The 27,980-nt window shown below is 41.8% G+C and overlaps 2 protein-coding genes across 3 annotated transcripts in view; one reads left to right on the plus strand and one right to left on the minus strand.

Moving 5' to 3' along the window:
* itfg2 (integrin alpha FG-GAP repeat containing 2) overlaps positions 1-27,980 on the minus strand; it is a 47,356-nt gene that overhangs the window by 41 nt on the left and 19,335 nt on the right. Inside the window, exon 12 of one of the 2 annotated variants that reach the window (XM_027272039.1) lies at positions 17,458-17,536. In XM_027272039.1, coding sequence (XP_027127840.1) covers positions 17,458-17,536 — 79 coding nt within the window. Of the gene's footprint in view, positions 1-17,457; positions 17,537-27,980 lie in introns of those variants that run through there. The other variant, XM_027272043.1, reaches the window with a different exon arrangement.
* On the plus strand, positions 626-27,384 carry nrip2 (nuclear receptor interacting protein 2). The gene is made up of 6 exons (XM_019278466.2): positions 626-1,313; positions 15,889-16,203; positions 22,259-22,341; positions 22,966-23,072; positions 24,975-25,027; positions 26,923-27,384. Exons 1-6 carry the CDS (start codon positions 1,158-1,160, stop codon positions 27,037-27,039), a joined length of 831 nt encoding a protein of 276 aa, XP_019134011.1. The 5' UTR covers positions 626-1,157; the 3' UTR covers positions 27,040-27,384.

Here is a 27,980-nt window from a genome sequence, read left to right on the forward strand (position 1 = left end):
ACAGCACACATTAAAAGAAAGCATCTTCCATTTGTTGCTCTTCAGTTTTGACACTAATGAGAATTCAAAAATAAATAAATAAATAAACAAACAAACGCTGTGAAAATGAACTGTTCGTTGTGTGACAAGAAACCTGTGAGCTGAATCATCACCGCTGTTAAAAAATGTGTCATCGTGCAGCAGAGGTCATGAACGCGGATAGATGTGATATTTTTAGGCATTGTTGGTGCGGACAGACAGGCAGACGGATGGTAGAAGAAAATTGGGTTCTTTAATTCACGGCGGCTGCCACAGGGGAGGCGGGCGGAAATCAATTGTTGCCATCAGTGGTCCAGATTGATCTCATGTGTGAGGTCAGATAACAGTGATCTCTCTCACACCTCCACAGCGAGGGGCCAATCACTGCTCCACTACTGTATCAGAATAAGAAGATTGAGTGCCAGACTGTCTGCGTGGGTGCAACATCACTTTTAAGACTATTTCATGGAGTGTTTATATGCAGCACAAAGAGTATTTCCCCCTGGGTGAGAGTCAAGTGAGAAAATGTGGTCTGAGCATGCATTTGTGACGAGAGAGAGAAGGTTTCAGTGGAAACAGAGAGAGAGAGAATATAGTCCTGAAAGCAGAGTGTAACGGAAAGAGAGAGAGAGAGAGAGAGAGAGAGAGATCCAAGGACAGACGGCACTGAGGGGAGGGGAGAACACACAATCTCTCAGTCACACCTACCCCACAGCCTCCTCACACGCTGCCTCTGTCAGAGACAGATCTTGACATTGTGAGGAAGATGAGCGTCTACATCAGGGGAGCATCCAGGAAAGGACAATAGCTCCTGAAGCTGCTGAGACAGATACATGCCAAGGACTACAAACACAGGAGAGAAAGACACAGAGAGAGAGAGAGAGAGAGAGAGAGAGTACAACAACAAGCCCAGAGGGAAGGACAGCAGCATTTCAGAGAGGGCAAAACAGCTTGGAGGAGGCAACACTTGCAGGTTGTGTTGCCTTAAAAAGGATCTAAACAGCAATCCTTATTAAAGCTGCCTTTTGGGGGGTTTCTCACGGATATCCACTGCTGCTGCTGCTGCTGCTGTTGTTGTTGTGAGGTTATAGTCTCCGTGCTTCTGTGCACAGCACCAACCTGCTCTATAGTCAGAGACCATGAGCGAGGCGAAGAAAGGTGAGCTAGCCATCCGGGATAAAGCCATCCTACACCAGCAGAGGCGTCTGAAGCAGGCCACTCAGTTCACACACAAGGACTCAGCTGACCTCCTGCCCCTGGATGGACTCAAGAGACTGGGCACGTCCAAAGACTTGGTGAGTGGCGGACAGTTCATAATTCACTTGATTTGAGAGGCGAGCGTTGCCAGGTGCTTAGCAGGTGTTAAAGGTTGAGTTTGAGTGGTGGCAAAGGTGGTAAATCATAATTAAAAGCAGAGGTATCATCTTTTTTTTTAGTAAACTACATTACCCTCAATGCAACCTGACCACTTGCTATTTTGAATACATAAGGCGCGTTCACACTGTTGATTATGGTTGGATGGTGCACTCATACAGGTCAAAAAGTTGATGTCAATGATCGCCATTTCGCCAAGGTAGTGGACCACTGGCATTGTACAGCTGCCGGCAAGGTTTTATATTTTGGCAGTCAAACGTTGGCGCTGATGCTCCACTTGGTGGCAATTCGGCAAAGAAGAAGAAGCAGAAGCAGTAAAATGTTCTGGTCTTACTCAATTGAGACAGGTGTGTTATCCTAGTAGCGGTTAATGTAGCCTTGAGCTGCAGAGGACCGATAACTTCCCACCCCAAGATTTCTGTCTTTTTTAAACTTGTAGTCTTGTAGTGAAGCCAGCACGGAAGTGCCAAAACTGCAGTTCCTCTAACGTCCACTTGAGGCTGGCTCCAGAAGTGAGTCAGTCTCCATAAGTCCCCATGTTCAAATGTCCAACTTCACAGCAGAAATAAACATGTTTACAGCCTGGTACAAAAAACAGTTTTGGTCTCTGTAGCTAATTTCCCCGTTCATGACAACTGTACTGAGGGTGAATTTATATACAACTCACCTGTTCAGATTATATTAAGGCTTAAAGTTATGCAGAATTAAGAGGGTGGACGCTTTGATTGACAGGTGGTAGGTGCCGTTACAGATGGCTTGTTTGAGCAACCAGGGGTCATTCAGCCTGTCTCCAGTCCACAAATGATTTACATATTTGCCAACTTTTAGCTAAGCCGGGAGGTGGAAGAGGCAGGACTGACTAACTTCCCTTATACTGTCATTGGCAGTACTCTCCACACCTGTAAACGGACTAAAATCCTTGGACTGTATCTTTAAACGTCTCATTGCGCCGGCAACTAGCCATTATTTTTATTACTGATTAATCTGACTACTTGATTAATGGATTAACAGTCCTTTCCCAAAGTCCCAGGGTGTCCCAAAGTCTACAGGGGACCAAGAGGCTGTCAATTATATATTTTAATTGCAATTTAATGCAGAAGGAGCTAATGGACTCTTAATCTATAAGTATGATCACCATTTTCTGTAAGCACTATGCACGTACAGTAACTCATAGTCTTGCACTTTGCGTACAGAGGAAGTAACGTCAAGTCAAAACGTGCCTCTGAGATATCGAGAGCTGCCGCTGTACGTTCAGATTAACACATTTCAGGGTTGACATATACGTGCGTATCAAGAGAGACCTCTTTACTTCCTCTTCCTCCTAAACTGAAGCTGTCTCTTCACTCTGGAGGAACTCCCTGTAATAATCTTTTGCAATTTATTACTCCACCTCCTCCTGTGACACAGTTCTGGTTTGATGGCTGCTTCCCAGAATCCCCAGAGCTCTCCAAGAACTTCGACACAATCACTCTGGCACTGGGAAGCGGCACTAGCAGCGCTCAGTGCTCTGCGAATGTCACTGTGATGTATTTATTTCTGCCAGATTTTAATACCAACATTTGCTGCTTGAAAAAACATCCCACCCTGCGTCTCTTCTACTTTGACTGAGCCACATTTTTTATAATCTAGTGATAGATATGTTTTCTCCCTCTTCCCTTCTTAATTGACCCGGCGTGTAATCAAAATATGGCAATAATAAGTAATGTTATAAGGTATAAATATGAATGAATGACAATGTTCTTCCATCACAATCGTCCATCACAGCTGACAAGACATTCATGGTCCTCAGAAGATAAATCTCAGTGACTTTCGTGATCAGCAGCACCACCTCACGGTTAAAACACAATGTGTTTGTGAGTAAAATATCTCAACAAATAATGGATAGATTGTCATGAATCTGCACCAACTTTCTTAGTCCTCAGAGGATAAATCTCAGTGATATTTGTGATCAGTTGCCTTTTTCTCTAGCACCACCTCATTAGTGTTTTTGAATGAAATAGCTCAACAAATAGTGGATGGATTACCATGGACATTGGCAAAGACATTCATGGTCCTCAGAGGATAAATCTCAGTGACATTTGTCATCAGTTGCCCTTTTTTCTAGCGCCACCTCATTAGTGTTTTTGAGTGAAATATCTCAACAAATTGTGGCTGAATTGCGATGACAATTGGCACCACCATTCATGGTCCTCAGAGGATAAATCTCAGTGACATTTGTGATCAGTTGCCTTTTTTTCTTGCGCCACCTCATTAGTGTTTTTGAGTGAAATATCTCAACAAATAGTGGATGGATTACCATGGACATTGGCAAAGACATTCATGGTCCTCAGAGGATAAATCTCAGTGACATTTGTGATCAGTTGCCCTTTTTTCTAGCGCCACCTCATTAGTGTTTTTGAGTGAAATATCTCAACAAATAGTGGATGGATTACCATGGACATTGGCAAAGACATTCATGGTCCTCAGAGGATAAACCTCAGTGCCATTTGTGATGAGTTGCCCTTTTCTCTAGCGCCACCTCATTAGTGTTTTTGAGTGAAATATCTCAACAATTAGTGGATGTTTTGCAATGAAAATTGGCACTGACATTTGTGGTCCCCAGAGGATGACTCACAGTGACTTTCGTGAATAGACCAGCCTGACAGACTGAACAAACACGCTGTATTCACAAGAGAAAAGTAATGAACAACATTGTTTTATAACACAGTAAATATGTTTGAAAACATACAACTAGCTCAAGTAAGTAGCACGGCTGCTAGCATCTCTTACTCTTCTTACTCTTCTACAGCCACAGTTTCTTAGGCAACAAAGATGAGTCCAATACTGAACACAATAATAATAAGATGAAAAACTTAATCTACAAGATATGATTCCCTCAAACTATTAGATTCAAGGAGCGTATGTACATCCATTGGCAGCCTGTGGTTCAGGCTGCAAGGAACTGAAACCCCTCTTTTTATAAAACCAATGATCTTCTCCTTGAAGACAGAATGAAGCTCATTTCACTAGTTATCTAAAACCCTATCTGTGGAGCAGATGTGTCCACAGGGAGCCCAGCATAATTTGCATATCATCTGTAACAAGTGATTTTCGATGTCAGAATAGCTTTTGGGAACTTGAGGAAAATTGCCAGCAGCCCTCTGCCATTGCCTGTATCTCTTCTCTGCAGACAGCCAGCTACATCATTCATACTCTGAATAGACATGGATGGACTAAATGAAAAGAAAGCACGACGTGTTTCTGAGGTTGCTTGCAAGCTAAAAACCCCCTTAGACAAAAGATGACATCATCGGGATAAGACTGTCAGAACCATTTATTTGTCTGACTATTAATCAGTCGCTATCTTTTTCCATTTATTTCCAGTTATATGGTAGAATTTTTTTTTATCTAATTACAGTACTGCTGCAGAATTACTATTGTGGCTTGTGGCTTCCGTAAGCAAAGGTCATTTCTAAAATGTCAGGCACTGATATTTGATGATAAACGATCATTATTTCCCCTTTTTCTGGATGATTCATAACGATATTTGTTAGCTAAGATGAGACTGTAGTTATGTTGGAAATCTAGACTCCATAATTAAAGTCTTCAGCACCGTTGGAACCAGTAGTCAATGGACTATTTAGTTTATCAGTTAGAGATTTATTTGACCAACAAATTCGATGTCTTTATCAAACCAAGCTATTTAAAAATGGCATTTTATAAGCTGAACAAGCATAATAAAAAAAACTAAAGGGAGATAAAGTTAGTTAGTTGCATCCTTATTTATATTTCTACTGCTGAGGGGGTGCAGTGACTTCTTCTTAGCTTAGCTTAGCACAATGAATGGAAGCAGGGGGAAACTGCTAGCCTGACTTCAAAGCTCATTAATTAACATGTTGTATCATGTTGTCAGTTATCTCACTCTTGCCAAGTGAATAAGCGGGTTTTCCAAAAATATTGAGCTGTTCCTTTAAATATTCAAATAAAAGCACAAAATGTGAGTCATTTTAGACGTTTATGCTTTTAAGCCACCCACAGAGACGTTTTAGCTGTAACCTCGCCTTTCTTCCTCCTAATGTGTGCTCGCTGGCCTGGCCTGTCCAGTGTGCAATTCAGCAGCAGAGCCTGTTATGTAAGAATGATTTTGTTTTGCTGCTCTTTAGCCTGAGGTCCTCTTATTCTCAGCAGCAGCAGCAGCAGCATCACTCCAGCCATGTTGTGCTGCAGCGTAAGGGAAGCAGTGAGCATGAAAAGGTCAAAATCCAATGGGAGAGCGATGGAGGGGAAAGAGATGGGAGTCAAGGAGGAAGCTCGGTTTAGTGGGGCTGTTTTATGTAACACAATGTTCGAGTGGTAAGATGTAAGAAGGGTAAACAAGAAAGAATGGGAATGTGTACTGTACGTTTCGGGGTTTGGAAATATCTGATCTGTTACACCTGAGCTCAGCATGGACCAAGTTATTGTGTAACCACTGTGTAATCTCACTGTTTTTCACTGGATACACACTCGATGTTTGCTCCACCAGAACGAGGGGCGATGATGTAGAAACACCAATCAGAAGTTTTAAAGGGAAACAACTGAATTTATGTGTATGTATTTAGTTTAATAGTCCCAAACATTTGCAATATTACTCTTTAGTCAAATTCATGCTCTTGAACCAAGGAACGCTACTTATGAACCACAAAACAGTCTCAACCAGTGGTGGACGGTAACTGCAATACATGATGCACTAAACAGTATTATAATACTAAGAGGAGTAGTTCTACCGCAGCCAGCTACAGTGTTAAAATGCTACAAAAATCTAGTATTATATAACATGTTAATTATTTTAAGGGGGCTTCTGGTAGGTGGATTTGGTTACCCTCGGATCAAGCGGCTGTGAAGTGAAGTCAGTGCAGAAGTTCCAAAAACTGCAGTTCCTCTAACGTCCACTTGAGGCTGGCTCCAGAAGTGAGTCAGTCTCCATAAGTCCCCATGTTCAAATGTCCAACTTCACAGCAGAAATAAACATGTTTACAGCCTGGTACAAAAAACAGTTTTGGTCTCTGTAGCTAATTTCCCCGTTCATGACAACTGTACTGAGGGTGAATTTATATACAACTCACCTGTTCACATTATATTAAGGCTTAAAGTTATGCAGGATTAACAGCACTGTCGCTTTGATTGACAGGTGGGTGCCACTACAGATGGCTTGTTGCTTGCAACCAGGCTTCATTCGGCCCGATGATCAACATCTTTGCTGATTTTTAGATTAGCCATTAGGCAGAAAAGGCAGGACTACAAACATGGTGGCGGCCAGAGCCACCACACTGAGCGTATATGACGACCATGTTTTATACTGTCTATGCTTCGAACAGAGCCAGGCTAGCCGCTTTCCTTTGTTTACAGTCTTTACAGTGGCATTAATCTTCTCATCGAACTCTCAGCATATTTCCTAAAATGTTGAACTATGTCTTTATAAAACGATGCATCAATCATCATCATCTAATTTTGTCAACATACATATTGATCGTAGGAATCCTTCTAATTTTGCTGCACACACCTCGTCTGCTGCAAACCTCCCTTCATCTGCTCCCTGCAGCTTAGCTGTCTGTTTGCTCAAGTCCATCTCTTTACAGAAGATTGAACCTGTGTGTGTATGTGTGTGTGAAAGCCTGTCCAATCAGGTGACTGGAGTCTCCAGGTACCTTTGAGGATGATCAAAAGCTACAGAACTGGGCTTGAATGTGGAGCTCTTGTAGCATAGAAGTAGCTATATATATATATGGAGCCTTTGCTGTGTACACATTAAACATTATGTCCAATTTAAAGCCTGAAAAACGTGTTAGACATTTAAAAGACGTTTCTAAAAAAATATGTGTGGAGTATCGTGCTAGAATTTTGTGAACTCGTTGATCTCTTGTCCTTTTAAAAAGTCATGAATTGCAACGAGCAGATGGTGTATAAAAGGCTACATCTCAATCTGAAACAGGTTTTTACATCCATATGTATGATGTTTTTGAAGCCAGATTCGCTCTCTGAACTCAATTGCTCATGAAAGCAAAGTAGCACTTCATGCACGACCATGTCACTCGGTGTGATCGCCGTGCTCTCTCGGGGTGTTCGTCTCTCCCTCGCAAAACAAACTGTGTTAAATCGGTTCAGATGCAGAATTTATTATTAGCTCCGGGACAATTAGGGTGGGCTGGAGGGAGGTTAGTATGAACCTGTCTCTCTCTGTGTCATCTGGAGCTGTGGCTGGGCGGTAACGCTCTCCCTCAGCTGCTCCCTCAGAGCTGTGTAGGAAGACAGGAGGCTAAAAATACCCGACAAAAACACAAACGACAAAACAACCCCGACAACAGAGGAGCAGAAAACACATGATACTGACACAGGATGCAAGAGAAGGAGGAGTATTTGTGTTTATTTCTTGGGCATGGTCCAGGTGTGACACGTGACACCCCCCAAAGTGACTCCAAATGGAATACTGGTGTTTATTAATTGTCATATTAGAAAGCAAAACATATATGTGGAAGCATCTTAATCAGAAAATAATGAGAATAAAAATAAAGCTGCAGGTGGTTTTGGAAGACAGATGATTAACTAGGTCTGCAGCTAATGATTATTTTTAATATTTGATTATTTTTTTGATGATTAACTAATAGTTTAGTCTAGAAAATGACAAAAAACGATGACATAAGCACCCTCGGCATATCTTCAAATAGCTTGTTTTGTACAAACAGCAGTCACTTGTGCCCAAATATGAACAGCGTATGCGTTATGAGAAGTTTTGAAGCTCGAATGATGCCTGGGTGCACAAACAAACCATCTGTAATGACACCTACCTGTCAATCAAAACGTCCAAACTGTTAATCCTGCATAACTTTAAGCTTTAATATAATCTGAACAGGTGAGTTGTATATAAATTCACCCTCAGTACAGTTGTCATGAACGGGGAAATTAGCTACAGAGACCAAAACTGTTTTTTGTACCAGGCTGTAAACATGTTTATTTCTGCTGTGAAGTTGAACATTTGAACATGGGGACTTATGGAGACTGACTCACTTCTGGAGCCAGCCTCAAGTGGATTTTTCTTTCATTTGAATTCACCTAATCTAGAAATACTCTTTGTGTAGGAGTCAGCGAAGAGACAGACAGTGATGTAAGAAAGAAGATGTAAAACAAGGATGAAGAGGAAGTGGAGAGGCGGGCGGGCGGGCAGCAGATGTGAAGCAGTCCTGGTCAGCGCAACAGGAAGTCAGCCGCTGTGGCAGCTCCATCAGAATGAGAAAGAGGGAATTAGAAAAGCTCACGTGACTCGCTGAATGAGAGAGAGGAGTCTGTTGCAGTCAGATAATTAGTCCACATGGCAATTAGCCTCTAATCTGAGGCACAGAGGAAGAAATACAGAGAAAAAGAAACAGAGGACGAGTGCTGGAGTTATAGACTAAAGCTGTACACAGCCAAAACATCAAGCGAGTTCAACAACACAAGACATAGCAGCCAGGTAATATTACTGACTAGTCCAACATCAAGAAGCCCAGCTCAGCGTCTTTCAGCCTTTTATTTCACCAACCACTAAAAGTCAGTCCCAGATTTACTCTTGCTCACTCACTCTCTTTTAGCTTCCTCCATGGACATCGTCTCGGGTCTTTTTGCCTCTGTTATTATGTCCATAGAAGCTGCCGAGCCCGGGTACATTGCCCACTTGCCCCAGCTCCTGTTCGGGCACGACACCAGCTCCGCTACCTATCAGTATCGGCCCATACCCTGGGCCTAAAAACCTCCTCTTCTTCTTCTCGGTGGTTCAAAGTGCCTGTGGTACAAACACTAACACTCCCAGCTAACAAACTGAGGCGTGAGAACAGACGTACAAATGACAGAGACACCGTTTACCTGATTACAAATCAGTGTAGCAACAACACGATTTCTATATCTGTTATTTTATGGTGGAAAAATTGCTTTAATAGTTCTCTTTGTGTCCCGCTGGCTGAGAGCTAGTTCAGACTGGTTAGTGTTCAGGGACATCAGCAAAATACAAAACAGAACAACAAAGAAGTCTGTGAGACAGTCGACCGATTTAAGCCAGATTTATACCGAAACTTTTAATGTTTACGTGCATGTTAGTGTCTGGTTTTGTAGTAATATAAGTAACTGCAGTTCATTGTGTGGGGACTATTTTCAGCTGCCATCCAAATCTTTTAAGGTCACTTAAAAAATGTGTTTTTTCTTTTACAAACTAATGTTGAGCTGCAAACACAAAAGAGGAAGTGGGAGGTGATATTTTAGTAAGGAGAAAGAAGCCTGATGGTTTCTGTAGTAAATCTCTGTGGTGAAAGCTTCGCCACGATATCTGTGTCACGTCTCACAATCAGGAGTGATGAACGTTCATGAAACTAATATCGTCCAGAATCGCTCAGATCGCACCTCAGCTGCTTCAACAATAAAACAATTCATTGTCAAATGAAGCGTAACAGTGCATAGTGTACAATAGATAGAGTCTCTATGGGACACGGCTGCCTGCTGTATTCATTAGATTTCATGACGGGTAATCCACGAGGAGCCCGTTTGACTGATGCCTTATCACATATTCTCAGACTGTTGACAAGCTATCAGCAGAAAGAGGTGAGACGTTTGCTGAAACCTCGAGATGCAGAAACTTGTCTCACATTTCAGGGTATTAATAAACTCTTCACACGTATATCCGGCACTATAGAAGACTTTTTTTTTTAAACATCTATGTCTGTGGGCTGATAATGCAACAATGGATAGTTTAATTTAAGGGAATCATCATCCTTTAAGTTATGGAACTAAACAATTGAACGTAAACAAGAAGAATAATGTTGTGGCTGACAGCTATTTTTACATTTTAATGAGTTTTACTATTTTACCGTGGACTTTGGATTTAGCCTGCGTGTTTGCAGTTTCTCAAACGTCCACATGAGGCTGGCTCCAGAAGTGAGTCAGTCTCCATAAGTCCCCATGTTGAAACAGCAGAAATAAACATGTTTACAGCCTGGTACAAAAAACAGTTTTGGTCTCTGTAGCTAATTTCCCCGTTCATGACAACTGTACTGAGGGTGAATTTATATACAACTCACCTGTTCACATTATATTAAGGCTTAAAGTTATGCAGGATTAAGAGCGTGGACGCTTTGATTGACAGGTAGGTGCTTGTTTGAACAACAAGGCGTCTTTCAGCCCACCCAGTTTTATCCTTTTATCCTTTTTTACTAAAGTTTGTGCACTAGTGTCCTGGTTACGATCTGGTTTTGGTTGCAACATAAGTGCAGTGCATCATATTTAAAATGAGTTTAAAACCCATTCCCAAAAGAGCAGGACTGCAGTCTATGAGTTTCACCTCTGTTCATGCTACAACATTTACGGTTTTCTGTTTTTTGGCTGCTCCCTGGCACTGAGCATTCGCTGCCTCTTCAAGCCTTTGTTCACTGACATTTGGTATTAAACCATTGCTGAGCACCAGCACTGCCTCTGCGGTTTGCCTTCTGTTGCAGTTGGCACGACCGAAGCTAAAGGAACCGTCGGTCAGTCAAGAGTTCACCGATCATCTTGTAGAGGGAGTTTTATCTTCCCTCTCTGGTCCAAAGTGTCTGTGAATAGCCGCCTTACCAGCCAACACTGGCATCTGCAGAGCCATAAAGTCACAGTTTAAGTATGTTGGTTGAGTGCCAGTCTCACAATGGACGTCCCCATCTGCTCTACCTGTTGTTCTCGCATGCTTTGTATTACTCAGCCGTGGATTTCTTCCATCGGTCACCTGTTGCCCGCCTCCATCTGTCTCCACAGAAATCAACAGGCCCTGCAGTCGCTACGCTTTTATAGAAATGCTTTGTGTGTGTGTGTGAGTGTGTGTGTGCACTTCACAATGTCTCTATTGGAGAAAACAACATTTTAAATGTCGTTTCTCACGTTGTTACTCTCACAGACTAGAGGAGCTTTTTCTGGTTTCATCAGATGTGCAGACATGATGGGAGCATCCTCTCATGTCTTGATAGTATGATGTCTGAATGACACTTTCAGGATGATAGTGTCATAGTGTGAGCTTCCACGAAGCCAATGATCGATCTCAGACCCTCTTTTTTCTGAGAGAAGTCCGTCCATCAGCTGTGATTGTGTCTCTCTGACCATTATTACAAGAAAAGCTCACGCGGGAAGAGAAAATAGATCCGGCTTTTCTCTTTTTTCCCCGCATTACTATGTCATTATTTGATGTTCTGCCCTCATTAACATGCATACAGCAATGCAAGATTGTGCCGTTAAAGTATTCCTGAGCAGAATTTGAATGAACGCGGCAGCAAGGAGACAGAAAAATAAGAAAAAGGCATCAAGAGAGCAAAGGAGTTATCACCTTAACGCGACTGTAATAATGTCATCTCATGCCGGGCCATGTGTGAGTGTCAGCGTCTGTCGTTACATGTACGATTCAGACATCCATCTGTGGACCTGAGACACAATCTAACACCTCGAGTGTGTGTGTGTGTGTGTGTGTGTGTGTGTGTGTGTGTGTGTGTCCACCAGCCGTCTAAAACAACCACAACACTTCAAATCATCGTTCGTGTCCCATTCGTTCCTCTCTGAGCTCCAGCTGTGGCTGAGCAGCTCTTAGCTGGTTTATGAACAGGCAGAGATGATGGCCGCTCCTCCTCTTTGCTCCTCTCCGACTCTGGTTTCCTTCCCTTCCTTGTTTCCTTCCCTTCTTTGCTGTCTTCATTCCTCCTCTTATCCCCTTCCCTTATTTTCTTCTCTCATCTCTGCATCCTTTTCCTTTGTCCATTTCTCCTCCCTTCCTCTTTTCCTTCCATTACCCTTGATTTCCTTTCTTGATCTATCTCTTTGCATTGTTTCCTTTCTCCATTTCTTCTTTCCTTCTATTACCCACTTTCCTTTCCTTTCCTTTCCTTTCCTTTCCTTTCCTTTCCTTTCCTTATTCCCTTCTCATCTCTCCTCCCTTCTCCTCCTTACATCCTTTCTCCGTTTCTCCTCTCTTCCTTGTATCCTTACATTGCCTGATTTGCTTTCTTTTTCTTTCTTTTCCACTCTTTATTTCTCCTCTCCTTCTCTTTCTCATCTCCTTCTTTTCTTTCTTGATTTATCGTCTCCTCTTTGCATCCTTTCTTTCCACATCTTCTTCCTTTTCTTTTATTACTCTCTATCTGCTTTCTTTACATCTTTCCTAATCTGCTTTGTTTCCTTTCTTTATTTCTCCTCTCCTTCACTTCCTTTGTACATTTCCTTCCCTCAGCCTCTCTTCTCTGATCTCATTTCTCATCCCCTTGTCTGCTTCCTTGCAATCAGTAGAAATCCATATTTCTTTCTTCTATTGATTGCAGCTTTTTCCTAAACAACCCCTGAGCCTAAGATAAGAGTAATCTACATCCTAAAAGTAATCTCCTCTCCTCTTCTCTCTGTACTCGCTCTCTCATCAATCAGGAGCTCCATGTTTTTGTCGTTGGCCTCTTCCTCTGGTCTGATAGTATTTTCTGTGTGTGTGTGTTTGTTTTGGCTGTATATCAGGCTAAATCACAGATTTAATAACAGTAATTATCTTCTTTTGCAAATTAAAAAAACACCTCGCCAAAGGGGATGTGAACAGAGACACATCAAGGGTTTATGTACATCTGCTGGCGTGGAGAATATTGTTTTAATGAAACAGTTCATGAGGTCTGCTGATGTAGCACGACGATTTTATCCAGCAGGCAAAGAAATCATGTGGAGCTCTAACAGGAAGATGTTTTTCTCCTCATGAGACAGCAGGGAAGCAAAGATTGAATCTGTTATACAATGTAATTTCAGACGTTTTTCCTCGCCGTGCCGCTCCCTCTCTACTCTGATGATTGGCATCTGTTTTTTCGCCCGAGCCCTGACTGTTCTGGGGTCAGCTCGCGAGTTAATCGTGTTAGCAACGTCAAGCTGCTAGCAGTCGCCACATGTGACCCCGGTTATGTTTTGGTGAACCGGCGATCTTCCACTTTACAGGGTGCACTTGATCTCTGTCTGCTTTTTAATTTAGTGCCGAGGACGGAGAGAGATGAGAGGAGAGATACTTTGTGAGATTAATTAACGTTGAATAGAAGCAATTAAAGCAACATCGTGTAACATTTCCACCATAAAATAACAGATTTTAAATCATGTTGATGTCACACTGACTTGTAATCAGGTGAATGGTGTCTCTGTCGGTTCTCACACTATGTAACTTGAAGTACGTAACACTTTAAAGTCACACACCACCAACCATTTCACTGATTCTGGTAAAACTGGATCATATTTTATGGAGAAAATGTTTTCTGGTTTCCCCTCTGGTTTCAACTCTCTCTGTGATTTACAGAGTTTCCTGATGGACAGTGAAGTAAACTGTAGCTGCTGTTAGCTCAGTTTGTGACTCGGATCGTTGGTGTTTGTACCACAGACGTTTTGGAAGAGAAAGAGAAGAAGGAGGTTTTCATTTGCAGGCAAATACTGATGGGTAACTTAGCTGGTGTTGTGCCAGAACAGGAGCTGGGGCAAGTGGGGAAATGTAACCGGGCTCAGCAGCCTCTATGGACGTAAAAAGACCAAAGAGGACACTGACGAAGGAAGCTAGGAAGAGTAAATCTGGGACTTTTAGTCGTAGTCCCAGAGTGTTGTTGACCAAATCACAAAAATATCTACATTTCTATGCAGTGTTGCTTTAATGTGCTTGGAGATGGGAATGCGTACAATAATAATGTCCATCCGAACATCCTGGTGATCTCAAAGGAAAGCACTTTGTGTTGTATTACTGCAGTGACTCTGCTGGTGTTGGATGAGCTGCTCTGTACCCAGACTCTGCTGAACAACAATGTGATTACAGAGGAACAGGCAGCTTCAATATAATTGACTTTTTATATGATGCAGGAAGAACAGCCAGCCGGCGGCCGGAAGCGGTGACATGAATCAAGATCAACACACGAGTATTAAATATATAGAACAAAACTGCGACATACTGGTTGTACCTTACAGAGTGAGACGCCTCTGATGTGATAAATATAGTCTGAAATGTGCCTTTTGTGTGTGTGTGAAACTGCTTTTGTCTATTAAAAGACTTTAAATGACTCGAGAAGAAAAGTGCGTGTTTGCAAAAAAGCAACCATGGCCACCGGGCGTGTGGAGCTTAAAGAAGACAGCGCTGCTGACAGAGATGACCTGAAAGTGTTGAACCGACTTTCATGACATGATAATGTGACCTTCACTTCAGGCAGTTTGGAAACCAAATTTTATTTCAATGTAGTTAAAGTCAGCAATTTGAATCTCTCTGTGTGCCATTCTCTGTGGTTAAATCTCTACCTCGCCTCAGCATCCTCAGTTAAAATGGTCTATACTCGCTGCAGCGAGGTTTAAAATTTAATTTCCGTCTAGAAAGCCTCACCCACAGAGACATGTCAAATAGCCACACGTCTGTCTGGTCTTGGTCTCGACTCGGTCTCGACCCCTCAAAGTCTTGGTTTTGACCTTGTCTTGATACACTGTGGTCCTGATCTCAACTTGGTCTCGACTACAACATTTTGACTATAAATAAGCAGCGTGCACAGCGTGCATGTGCAGTATTTAGGCGGGAAATCATTTATGTGAGGGTACAAACTAGTTATCTGTAACAGTATTCGTATTTCATGTACACAGATGATCTTTCTTAGGTCAATCGATGCTAACGTCAATGCTTTGACATTATCCTGACGGACCGTTTATCGACAGAGGTCTTAATTACTCCACACGCAGTACATGCCTCTTCTCTTGATTTGTTTGGGCCTGAATTACAAACTACATCAAGTTTAGCTACACTAATTAGAAACTGACAGTACTGACCGATAAGTAAAGGTGCTCAGATAGATCTAAATCACTAAATACCGGTGAGTCATTAACTTTAAGTTGGATTTGACATATGATGATAACGATTTTGTACAATCAAACCATCACCAGCCGTCAAATAATTCATTCTGCTGTTTGTCTATATGGAAATAACAGAACCTTAACTTTGATTTAACCTGTGAAAATTTGCATAAATACATCTCTTCATCGCCGTTCTGGATCCATGAGACTTGATGTTGACGTGTCTCTTTAACACAGTGACCTACATAACCTGTTCTTTATTCAGATTAAATGTACGTGGCGTCACGAGCTGTCTGTGACATTCTCTGTCTGAGATAATTATACTATAAATATTTATCTTATCACGGCACAAAGGGGGGGTAAATATGCAAGCAGATGTCACGTATCCTCTGATACACATTGAATTTATTCACCTTGTTTGACTTTATTTAATTATCCTGGATCTGACGTTGATTTGAGTGTCACGTGGTCTCACCGTTCTCAAGAATCTGTTGATTATTTTCTATAAAACATCTTCAGTGGGACATCTTCAGATGCCTTGTACAGTCCAAAACCCCAAAGATATTCAGTTTATCATCCTGTCAGGGCAAAAAGCAGCAAAGTGTCACATTTGAGAACCTGTCTGGATCAATTTTTTCCATCCTGACATCCATTTCTCTTCCGTCTCCCCTCTAGCAACCTCACAGCATCGTCCAGCGCCGCCTGCTGGAGGGAAACATCACACGGCTGCGAGGGGAGGCCCGCGACCCCAGCGGCAGGGTTCGATCCCCGCTGGCCGACACCAAGGACGGACCCGCGGACGCCGAGGAGAAGAGCGAGAGCACGGCCGACGACTCCACGGAGGAGAGGGAGTCTCTGGAAGAAAGCGAGAGGAGCTTACGGTCGGACGAGGAGGACGACAGCAGCGAAGCCGGAGCCAGACAGACGACCGAGAAAACCGAGGGCACGGAGAGCTCGACCCTCCTCACAGCTCTGGTCGTTCAATGCAAGGTACTGACAATGTGTCTCACAACACTCACATTCAATGCTTTGACACTTTCTACTACTGCATAAGAGAAGATACAAAGACCGGCACTGTTCTGCTCCCATGACTCATCACTTAAAGCCCACTCTTCTTGTAGTCTTCCTTTATAACACATCAAAAGCTTGGCAGGAACCAGCGGCTGTCTGCTTGGATTAGAACAACAAGACAACTGAGTCAGGGTAACTCAAAGCCCAGCCTGGTTAACATCCTCACATGGGTCCAAAATGGATTAAATATAGTGCACAAGGGCTTGTAATGACGTGGGCCTCAGCACAAAAACAATAAGAATAAATTGGTATTCAAATTAGTGCCTTTGTTTACTGAAATACATGCAACAGTTAACCTCTCACACGGGGTCTAGTTCTTCCCACTCGTACCCCACGCCGGCTCTCATAGCTCCTTGAGATGATTGCTCACTTGACTCTAGTACTGATGCAGTGGCAGTCTCTCATAAACAAGCAAACACCGCAGCCCACGGTCGACTGTGTTCGGCTCCACGTTGATGATCGGCAAACAGGATTTGTGTCCGACTCGTGATCGACATGATCTTGATACAGCTTCAGGCTAAATGGAGATTTGTTTGGGTTCACTCGAACAGTGGAACCAGGATAAATCGACTTGTTAGTGAGCTGATTAACAGAAAGAAACTATAAAACCTGGATGTAGTCTCCGTGACTTCACACAAAGGTTTCTGAAGAGTGTGGTGGCTCTGGCTGTTGCCATGTTGGCAGTCCTGCCGCTTCGGCTAATCTAAAAATCTGCAAAGGTTCTCAAACAAGCCATCTGTAACTGCACCTACCTGTCAATCAGCCTTAATATAATGTGAACAGGTGAGTTGTATATAAATTCACCCTCAGTACAGTTGTCATAAACGTGGAAATTAGCTACAGAGACCAAAACTGTTTTTTGTACCAGGCTGTAAACATGTTTATATCTGCTGTGAAGTTGGACATTTGAACATGGGGACTTATGGAGACTGACTCACTTCTGGAGCCAGCCTCAAGTGGACTTTGAGGAACTGCAGTTTTTGGCATTTGCAGCATTGGCTTCACTTCACAGCCACGGAGGTTGCCGCTTATAGAAAATACATGAAGATGTTTGCTGGTTAAATCGTGGTGAACTCACCTTTGATTATTCAGACAGCAGCCAACAATCTGTACTACGTAAAGGAAGGCACCTCGAGGCATAGTTCATGTTTTCTGAAGTAGCGTTGTACTTACCTACAGGCGACAGAGGTCGGCACGCTCCAAGTTTGGAGAAGCAACAGAAGCCTCGGCATGGAGGTCGAGCAAAGCAGTGCTGTGGACAGAACAAATGTGTTTTAGCTGCATAAAAAGGCTTACCTGAAAACGATACATTTATATAAGAGTATAAAATATTCTCACCGCTTTCTCTTGCCGCCAGAAAGCCCTTTCCCTTGGAGCTACATTGTCTCAACTATAGATCTTACGTACTCCCACGCCTAAGCCCAACTGTGCTGTGCTGTGCAGCGCGGTAAAGCACTTCTCCAACCCTTCATTTTATTCATTTAACCATAAAAAGCCTCATTGAGATTAAAGATCTCCTTCGCAAGAGGAGATCCAGAAGTCTCTGGGAGCAGATGATTGTTTATTCTTCCTGCAATAAACTGAGAAAACCAAGAAAAAGATTGCAGATAATGCCCTTACAGTCATAATCAACAAAAAACAGGGTTGGAGAGCTTTCACCAGTTTTCTTCTGGTCAAAGATCTTTAGTAGGTCACTGTTTGAGAGGGTTTTCCATAAAGACCATAACAATCAAGGTGTTGCTGGGTAATGGTTTGTACTATTTATTATTAGAAACAGATGTTCACGTACTCAGAGTTCAGATCGGACTGGGCAGCTTCACGTAAGGACAAATAAGCTGAAGTGATAAACAAGTTCTTCAACACTCACACAGGTTTCTTTCTTACTTGATTTGAAGGTAGCCCCTGTCCTAAAACTCTAAAATTGTGATATAATTTAAAAAGTTGTCTCAAACAAGGCCAACAACCCAAACCTTGATGACCTCAGGAGGGTCAACAGAAGACACGATACCACCTTTGTGACTCAACCAAACCGTGACAGCATCATCATGTAGGACCGTGTATAACACTTTAGATAACCCTGTTAGCAGACAAGGAGAAGAAAACTGCAGCATTATGCACGCAGTGACTCATTATTCACGCTATTTCATTAACCGTGTTTCCTGAAACACATTAGGCATCAATGGTTGTCTGGTGGTTTCACATGGAGATGCTTCCCTGTGGTCCCCTGTGGTAACACGCTCTCAACACTCCAATGATTAATGTATGCAAAGAAGGTCACGCCAAATACTCGAGGAGTGATTCAATCTGTCCTCCAGCTGATTTTCATATCTGGCCACCTGAGACGGCCGATGCTCCAAACACAATGTTGTTAAATCAGTGACAAAGAACAAAAGCAGACGTCCAACATGGACTTTATGTAATAGGTACATATTCTAGCTGGTTATGAATGTTTGAGACCAATGACAGAGCCATTTTTTAAATCAATAGTGATCAAACAGCTGATATTCCCCGTGGAGACTGTATCTACGTTTCTGGTAGATTCAGCGCTTTCCCCCCATTATTCATTGTGCTTTGCTCGGTTTTATCATCAACTTATTAAATGCAAAGTGTTCCTCGGTTACTCATTCGGCAGCTATTTTTAAACTTCAGGGAAAGAGAGAAAGAGAGGGAGAGAGAGAGGGATTTCTGCACCGCTGGGACTGAGACAAAAGAGCAGGTTTGTGGGCCTGCTGATAAGCCGGCGTGCCTGCGAGGACAAAGGGAGTTTCAGATCAGACTGTACAGAGAGCGTGAGGGATCAAAACAAGGCCCATGGAAACTGAACATGTTTATTTCCAAGAGGGGAAATATCCTCGGGTCAAGTGGGTACAGTATTGATTTATGACACGAGAGAAAGATATACAGAGACAGGAACCAGGACGAGAGCTGGACAGTGAAAGACCACAGTAGTCACGGTCGACAATCTTTTATATATATAAAGCAACTGATATCGAATCTTTAAACAGGCGTCATCATGACATTTCCCTGACATAACATCATCAATTATTCAAATAGTTATAATTCACATTGAAATATACAGTCATACACATGACAAACGTTAAATTAACAGTGTTTCGAGTCAGTGTTTAATTCAGCAGCTCTTATTTTAGTAAGAAATATTCATTTTTGAAACAGTTCCCCTCTTTGCGACGCTCGTCTCGCACTAAAATAACGCTCGTAGTGAGTTCTTGAGTTTTTGAGGTTGACGAAACTGTTTGTACAGAAATGCAGTTTATCTTTACGGAATATATCGATGCTAAATTAACAAGAAAACTGGCAACATGTGACACGTAATGAATTATTTAAATGTCATATTTCTTAAAGGGAGTTAGTGTCATATTTTCCCGCAGACAGCGCAGGGAGCTTTAGTTTAATTCGAACTGCTAATATGTTTATTTTTGAACATTTTGTCAACGCTACAGAAACATTAGGTAACTGTTAAAGTATGATACGTTTTATCTGACGTTGGCTGCTGTTAGTTATTGGTTTGATCAATGGTATTGTGGTTTTTTTTTCATCTTTCTGGTGCAAAGTTTGTTAAAATCAAGCGGCAACCAACCGCAGAAGAGCTAAAAACTGCAGTTCCTCAAACGTCCACTTGAGGCTGCCCTCAGTCTCCATAAGTCCCCATGTTCAAATCAGAAATAAACATGTTTACAGCCTGGTACAAAAAAGTTGTCGTGCTCTATATCAGCGCTCGTGGGACTGGCTTCACTTCACAGCCACAGAGTTGCCGCTTGGACAACAACACATTAACTCAAATTAGTGTGTAAAATATCGCTTATATTCATGGAAAATCCCCATGTTCGTTATACCCATCCACGCTGATCCATGATCTTTTCCTAAATTTAACCCAGTTGTACTGTTGTCTTTACAAAAACTCCTTTTCACACCATCACTATCCTCGAAATAAATCGCATCTAATCATGTCATTATATGAGTTACAGTAGCACAGCTAACAGGCAGCTTGTCCTGATTTCCACTGACATTTCTCTTCTTCTGCCTCTCACAGTCGCTCACTGTTGCCTGCAGGGAATGTCATGTCACAAAGACGCGTTTGTAAAGTCTGTAGTGCAGCAGATTGTAAAGGCATATTTCTATTCAGCGACATCTTACTCGACGTCCTTCAACCTGTGCACGAGTAAAACATGCTGGAAAAACATATAGTAATGCTAGGATGTATTCAGGACATATGGCAGCTCTGCATGCATGTGAGATAAGCAGTATGCTGGCACCACCCCCACACTGCTAACTGTGTATCAGACCATGTATAAATTAGATGTTCTTCCACCATCAAATTCAAATAGATCCCCCAGCTGCGTTGCTCTTTAGTCATCGTTATTTATTATCAGATAAACTTCACTTCAGGAAACAGTAATGTTAATTTACTTTAAAGTTAAAGTCCTCACAGGCAGAGCTGTCAAATTACCAGACCTAGACGAGCTACGAATACTAATATTATAAGAAACACTACGACACCAGAACAACAGCAGATATATATATATACAGCCATGCATCACCAGTGTAGTACCCACTGTGTCCTTTTTAGACTGGATGCCATCTCCCTTGTTAGGAAAACAACCAACATGCATCCCCCTTGTTAACCTGACATCCACCCTCACCTTCCCCTCGTAGCAGAATATGTTAGTCCACAGGTGAGTTTGTGAAATCATGACCTGTGGAGGTCGTTTGGTTGGGACGGACAAAACATGTTTGGTTAATATTTCATCCTCTGTTGACCATTAAATCTGAAAAATCAAAGTGTGCTCAACAAAACTGAAGAATCTGCATGTTGTTGGGAAACAACAGCTCAGCAACTTGAACTTAATGGATCAGTTAATGATCAATTATAGAGCAAGTGGTTCCGACCGAGCGATCTGATTGGTCAGCTAGACATTTAGAATGTGCTTAAAACAGCATGACCTGACTTTCTTTAATGAATATTCTGGATTTTATGGCACTGTTAGGCCGCCTCGTTAATACAGGTGTGCACCTCGTTAATACAGGTGTGTACCTCGTTAATACAGGTGTGTGCCTCATTAATACAGGTGTGTGCCTCGTTAATGCAGGTGTGTACCTTGTTAACGCAGGTGTGTACCTCATTAATGCAGGTGTGTACCTCGTTAACGCAGGTGTGTACCTCGTTTGTGTGCAGCACACAGGGAAAAGTTCAGTGAGTGCAAAGAGAATTTTTTATTTTTTTAAAGACTAAAGGTCGACTGATCTGGACTGAAGCTGAATATTTAATTAGATAAAAACATGTTGGAAAACATTTTTGGAAATGATTACATTGATCTTTGTTCAACACATTTTGACTTTTAGACTTTTTCAACGCTGTGGAGTTATTACAAATGTTCGGATCATCCGCTGACACGGCGCTACCAGCTGAAAAATAAATGTGTTCACAGACTTTGGAGCTAAATCTGTTCATGCAAAAATTATATTTTTCAGCAGATATCTTCACAGCCACTACAAGACTGAACTTGCAAAGCAGTTTAGTGTTTATATGTTTCGTATTTATTCAGTTTGGACTCGGACTACTTGCTGGAGTTGTGATCTGGGCTCCATTACATGTAAGAGTCTACTGCAGTGATCCAGGTATTATCTAATTATTGGCACAGCAGTGATGTGGTCAGTTAATGAATCAACTCCAACACAGAATCAATACAGATCGAGTTAAAACACTAAATAAGATTTGGCTCCAAAGTACAAGAGCTGGCTTGGAAGTAAAGCAGCGGTGGGACGTTTGTTTTGTTGATTAACAGTCGACATCTTTCAGTTTCACGAGGCCGAATAGATTTGTTCAAAAGAAAAAGAGATCAGTGACTTTCAAAGGCTCCCCCAGAGTTAATGTGCTGTTAGTTTCCTCTCGTGTGGTGTTGCCAGACTGAAGCGGAAAAAAAACAAAGTCTCACCTTCTGTCTTCCCCCCACAGTGCTGCGAGACTGAAGTCAAGGCATCCATCAACACTGGCAGCCAACACAACCACATCTCCACCTCCTGCTGCCAGAGGCTCGGGTAAGAAACAAGCACCACTCTGAAGTGCAAACACACTCACGACGCATATTTTTTAAACTTTAAAGTGCTCTGACAAACGAATCAATCAAAAGTTCAACATTTAAAGTCGTGCACAAATATCCTACTGATACATCTGGACACATCTCAACATCATACACCTTCCTCAAGGCGACCCAGCTTAGGCTGATCAAACCCAAGCTCGTGTCCAGATGCCGCATCCCTCAGCGAGCCGTCAAACACCTTGTCGAGACTTCTTACCGTCTTCTCTGTGATGGAATTGGCTTTATAATGAAAAGCTTATAAGCAGCTTAGATCCTTAAAGTCCTGACATCACCTTCATCTTCAAGAAAAGACATTAAAAGGTCACGTAGAGCTCAGTGAAGACGATGTGACATTTTATTCTCATCTTACTTTCAGATCAGCTCTAAAAAGGTAAACGCTGAAAGACGATACAATCGATGGACTTTGTCTTCAAACTGCTGCTCGAACATTTTAATAATAAAAAGACGCTGAAATCTACCACAGATAATGAATAATAATCTATTCACAGTACACGACGGCTGTATGAAATGAAGTGAAATAAAATGTTATTTGATCGACTGGAGGTTTTGTGTTTATTATTAGACTGGTGCCCAGTCAGGACAGTTCACCATGTGGCGTGAGCGGCTCAGTGACGGGTCTGCAGCTGCAGCTGGGCAGACAGACGGTCCAGTGTTCGGCCTATGTCAAAGGTAAGAATCAGATCACAGATCTGTCACAATGAAACTGTAACATGCGCACAATCCCCTCTTCTTATTTCTCAGTTTGTTCCTTTCCCTCCCACCTGAGATGTGAGCGGAGTAGGCGAGGCGAGAAATTAGGCATTTAACAAAACGAGACGTCAGTTACAGTAGATATGATGCGTGGTACAGCTGCATCGTCTGTCCATTGTCGAGCCAAAAAGATGTTTGTAAAGCTGTTTGTCCTCACTCATAGCTCCTACATCAAGACTCGTCTCTCCCCCAGTCTAGACCAGTTAAAATTAGATATAGAGACCAAAACAGTTTCTTGTACCAGGCTGTAAACATGTTTACTTCTGCTGTGATGTTGGACATTTGAACATGGGGACTTATGGAGACACTTCTTTCACAGGTGTTCGGTCTTAAATGAAAAACATATTGAACAAATTGAGCGACGGCACTAAAAGATAAGTCATCCAGCAGCAGACTGACCACAATCTCGCGGTGGAAAAGTCAGAGATCAGTAGACGCCACATTTTATAGCGATCCATCAAGGCAGCAATACTTTTACCTGAGGTGTCAAAACAGACCAGTCATGAATGCAGAAATAGACTCGTAGAAGAAGAAGATGTTGCGAGATATGTGCTCGTCTCTGTACTTAACATTCAGACAGCAAACATCTTATCTTTTAAAGCACCCAGGCAGAAATAAGCATTAAATAACAGACAGTAGCAATCACTGATATTTTCAGACAAATATATCTTTTCAACTTGACCATGCGACGCAATAATGTTCATCTGCTCTATGAAGAGTGCCGATACAAATCCCCTGAGAAAGAATAAGTGGGAAGATAATTATCATGAACAGTGCTTGTCACCGCGGCTGAACAGACAAAGAAGGAGCCAACAAGCCAACAATGAACAAAACTTCATAACAGGAAACCCAACTGAAGACTTGTTACTGTCGCACTGTCATAGATGCCGGTCCGAAAACAAACGACATTATCTGTTACCAGCCATCTTTTTTTATCTAGTGCCTTTTATTCATTTTATTTTTATTGTTTTCTATCTTTCTTTTATCTACTTGACGTTTTGTTGTGTTTCTATATTGTTATTCATTGTGTTCTATCGTATTGTGCAGCACTTTGGAAACCCTGTGTTTGCTAAAATTGTGCTATATAAATAAAGTGGATTGGATTGGATTGGATAGATCATCTATCATGTTAAAGAAATAATAATATGAAGCTAAAGCCAGGAAAACACTTCCTCAACTTCCTTAGCTGGAAAAAATCTGTCTACCAGCACTTTTAAAGCTCAATAATTAACACATTATAAACAAGCAAGGTAACGGGTGTTAATTATTGAGCTTTAGAGGTGCTGGCAGTCTGACAAAATCAAAATCAAGTCTTACTTCCAGAGCACAAAACCATAAAAGTCTAGAAATATGATTGTGTCCTCACTTGGTCAAACGAGTCCTGACTTTGAAGATTTGTCCTGATGCTCCTCTTACGGGGACATTTCATCCTTACGGGGACGTTTTGTGTTTATGGGCAAATTTTGTACTCACAAAGATAAAACAAGACCAGCACACACACAACTAATTATTAATATTGCAGTTCTTGTATGCACCTACTCCACCATAGTGAATATAATGACTCTAATTCAGTCCCTGACTCTTTCACAGACATTAAATTCTCACCCGGCTCTGAAACTCTCACTTCGCTGCTGCAGAAGTCATGTGCACCCTCACAAGGCTTATCAGCACTTATTAACACAGCGATGAATAATTTTTGTTGTGTTGATGATTTAACCTGGATTCAGCCTAATGTATGCGTGTTCGGTTGGTGGGTGTTGGGAGAGGATTTGCAGTAATAAAACTCCTTCTCCTTCTTATCTCTTCTTCTTTCGCTTTCAGAGGATGAGGCGTTCGAGCTGTGCCTGGGTCTTCACACTCTGCTGGAACTTAAAGTAAGGTCCTCATTTACTCTGCTAATATTTGGTTCTTATCGCCTCCTTTGACGTGTTTTCTTAAAGAACCAGCCGCCCGAAATGTTCACATGGCTCTGAATAAGCAAAAAAAAGGGACTAAGAAGACGTTTACATGCTTGTAGAAAGGTGAACATTTCAGGAGGTGACAAGCACACAAGCACAAATTCTCAAAAAAGAGATGTACTGGATGTTATCTCGTAGGAAAGGCTGGGTAGATTCATTTTCGATGCCCACTGTGCAGCTAAAACCCAGATACAGACGAATTGAGGACATCCTGCGAGGTGGGATTTTGAATTTGCGCATTTGAAAATGCAATTTAAACCCAGGGAAAAGACTGTGTGGCAATCTGAAAGTAGTGTTCACTCTCATTACATGTGCTGCATCTGGCTAATATCTGAAAAAACTAATTAGAGTGCGACCTTGAGGGTATGAAACGAACCCGAGCTCTAATTTTGTTAATCAGCCCTTTAGGACTCTGTGAGATGAACGTCTTTGCTTCAAGCTCGCTGTACTTCCATAAACAATACAGTAATTGATTTGGATTAATGTTGTAAATCATCGTAGCGTTTATTGAAACATTGTTTTACACTGCAAAAGCAACGCGCTCTTGTAGAATTTGTAGGTGCTTTAACAGCTTTTATTGGGATAATTTCAGACATTTGCTGCTCTTTTTGTGTTAAAACTCAATATTTTGGGGGCAAATTTTATACATATAATCCACATAAAGTGCTTTTATGTAATCAGAGAGATAATTATATCCTATAAAAATACATATCAGGGCTGTCATGATGCCATATTATCATGATATCTATAGAAAAATAATTCAAACAATGGTTTGCTCATAGTGGGCACTGTTGGCTCTTTGTACATAACATAAAGAGTTCAGGTTTGACCTTCTCTACGTGATAACTTCTGTTATAGTTTGGCGCTATGGCAAATTCATGTGTTGACCAAGCAGCAATCTCCATCTGCCAAAAACTGCAGTTCCTCAAACGTCCACTTGAGGCTGGCTCCAGAAGTGAGTCTCCATAAGTCCCCATGTTCAAATGTCCAACTTCACAGCAGAAATAAACATGTTTACAGCCTGGTACAAAAAACAGTTTTGGTCTCTGTAGCTAATTTCCCCGTTCATGACAACTGTACTGAGGGTGAATTTATATACAACTCACCTGTTCACATTATATTAAGGCTTAAAGTTATGCAGGATTAAGAGCGTGGACGCTTTGATCGACAGGTACATGTTGTAGACCACCTGTATCTGGATCGCTTCGCTCATAGAAGGTGAATGTAACAAGTTTAAACGACTCATTCGTTAAGACAGAATCTGTTTGTATTATAATCTGTCATGTGGGGATCATTTGTCTCGTCTCTTCTCATTAGTATTCAGGTCAGAGTTTTGATTTTTACAACAGTCCAACAGACACTTTGACTACAAACAGTCACAGTTGGTCTCTCGTCCAATTACGACAACAAACAGGGGAGACTGTTGGTTTGAATTTAAAGAGGACTGCCCTCGTCTGAACTGAATCAGCTTCCTAATTACTACCTCGGAGTTGTTGGTGTACTTACCGACTCCCAGCAGCTTCAGGCTTCTCCTCCAGGACACGCAACAGTTACGCAGATTGACAGTTGGCTTATTTGAGCAACCATGTTTTGTATCAAAATGTTTATTTCTGCTGTAAAGTTGGACATTTGATCATGGAGGCTTATGGGGCTTGACTTATTCTGTAGCCAGCCTCAAGTGGCCGTCTGAGGAACTGCAGTTTTTTGGCACTTTCCACTTGGATTCTCCCTTTGAGACAATTTAAGATGTGACGGGGTGAAACTATCTTGTTGGGATGATGTACAAACTACGTTTTACTCTGTGTCCGCAGTGCTGCCTGGACCTGAGCAGTCAGGTGCTCAAACTTCCGGGCTGCGGCGAGGAGCTGCCCTTCCTGAACCCTTCGACCGACAGCCAGTGCCAACACGACACTAACGAGAACCTGTGAGCCCCGACTTGGCGGCGGCGGCGACCACTTTCGGTGAATCTCAACTGGTTGCAGAAACGTGGCGCGATGCCGTTTGTGTCTGGACTGTCCGATCACAGTGTCTCAACACTGCCAGAACATGGATGAGCATTCGCCACCGTCGTTCTTGAGTTTACATCATCGTGTTTGTAGGATTAAGACATTCACTATGATTATCTCTATTAAATTAGTCTAGTTCACAGAGTGGATGAAAGCCAGTGATCTCTGTGAGTCTGATCATTCTTTATGATTATACTGTATATTCAATTCCTCCGTTGAGCTGCTTGGGTACACTGATGCTCTCTAAAAAGGGAAAAACCATTATAATCATTTAAAGTGAACTTTAGTGGAATATTTTGTGATTTGGCTGTACAAAAATTACTTTAAGTAAATTAATAAAGTGTTAATTGTAAACCTAAATCAGTTTAGATGGTGTTAAAATAATCGTTTCTGTATTTGGGGACATACGCTTATTCATTTTCTTACCAAGGTATATGAGGAGATACCACGCTCATGTCTGTATGGCTTCAGACTGGAAACACTTAATAAATAAAATCCACCTGCAAGCATCTTTTAAAGCTTGTTAATTAACGTTAATCCACACGAATACGAGTTTCTAAGGCTTAAACCAGTGATGCCTAACCTTTCTGGTTCCTGTAGTTCATTCATCGTGTTATAAAGATGTTCACTTGAACTGATTTTATCCATATTTATCATCACGTTTATCCACAACTTAGCTTTTAACCTGAGTCAGATGATCTGTGACCTCTCACTAACTATTTAAACAATTTATCTGACACACTGAGCTTCAAGTGTTTATCTGCTTTAACTCGTATTAGCCATTAGTTTGTTACTTTTGGCAAAACTTTAACGATTTAAAGTGTTTATTCATCATTTTTAAACCATCCACTGTATTTCTACCA

This window comes from Larimichthys crocea, chromosome XX, assembly GCF_000972845.2.
Source record: "Larimichthys crocea isolate SSNF chromosome XX, L_crocea_2.0, whole genome shotgun sequence".
Classification (NCBI taxonomy): Eukaryota; Metazoa; Chordata; class Actinopteri; family Sciaenidae; genus Larimichthys; species Larimichthys crocea.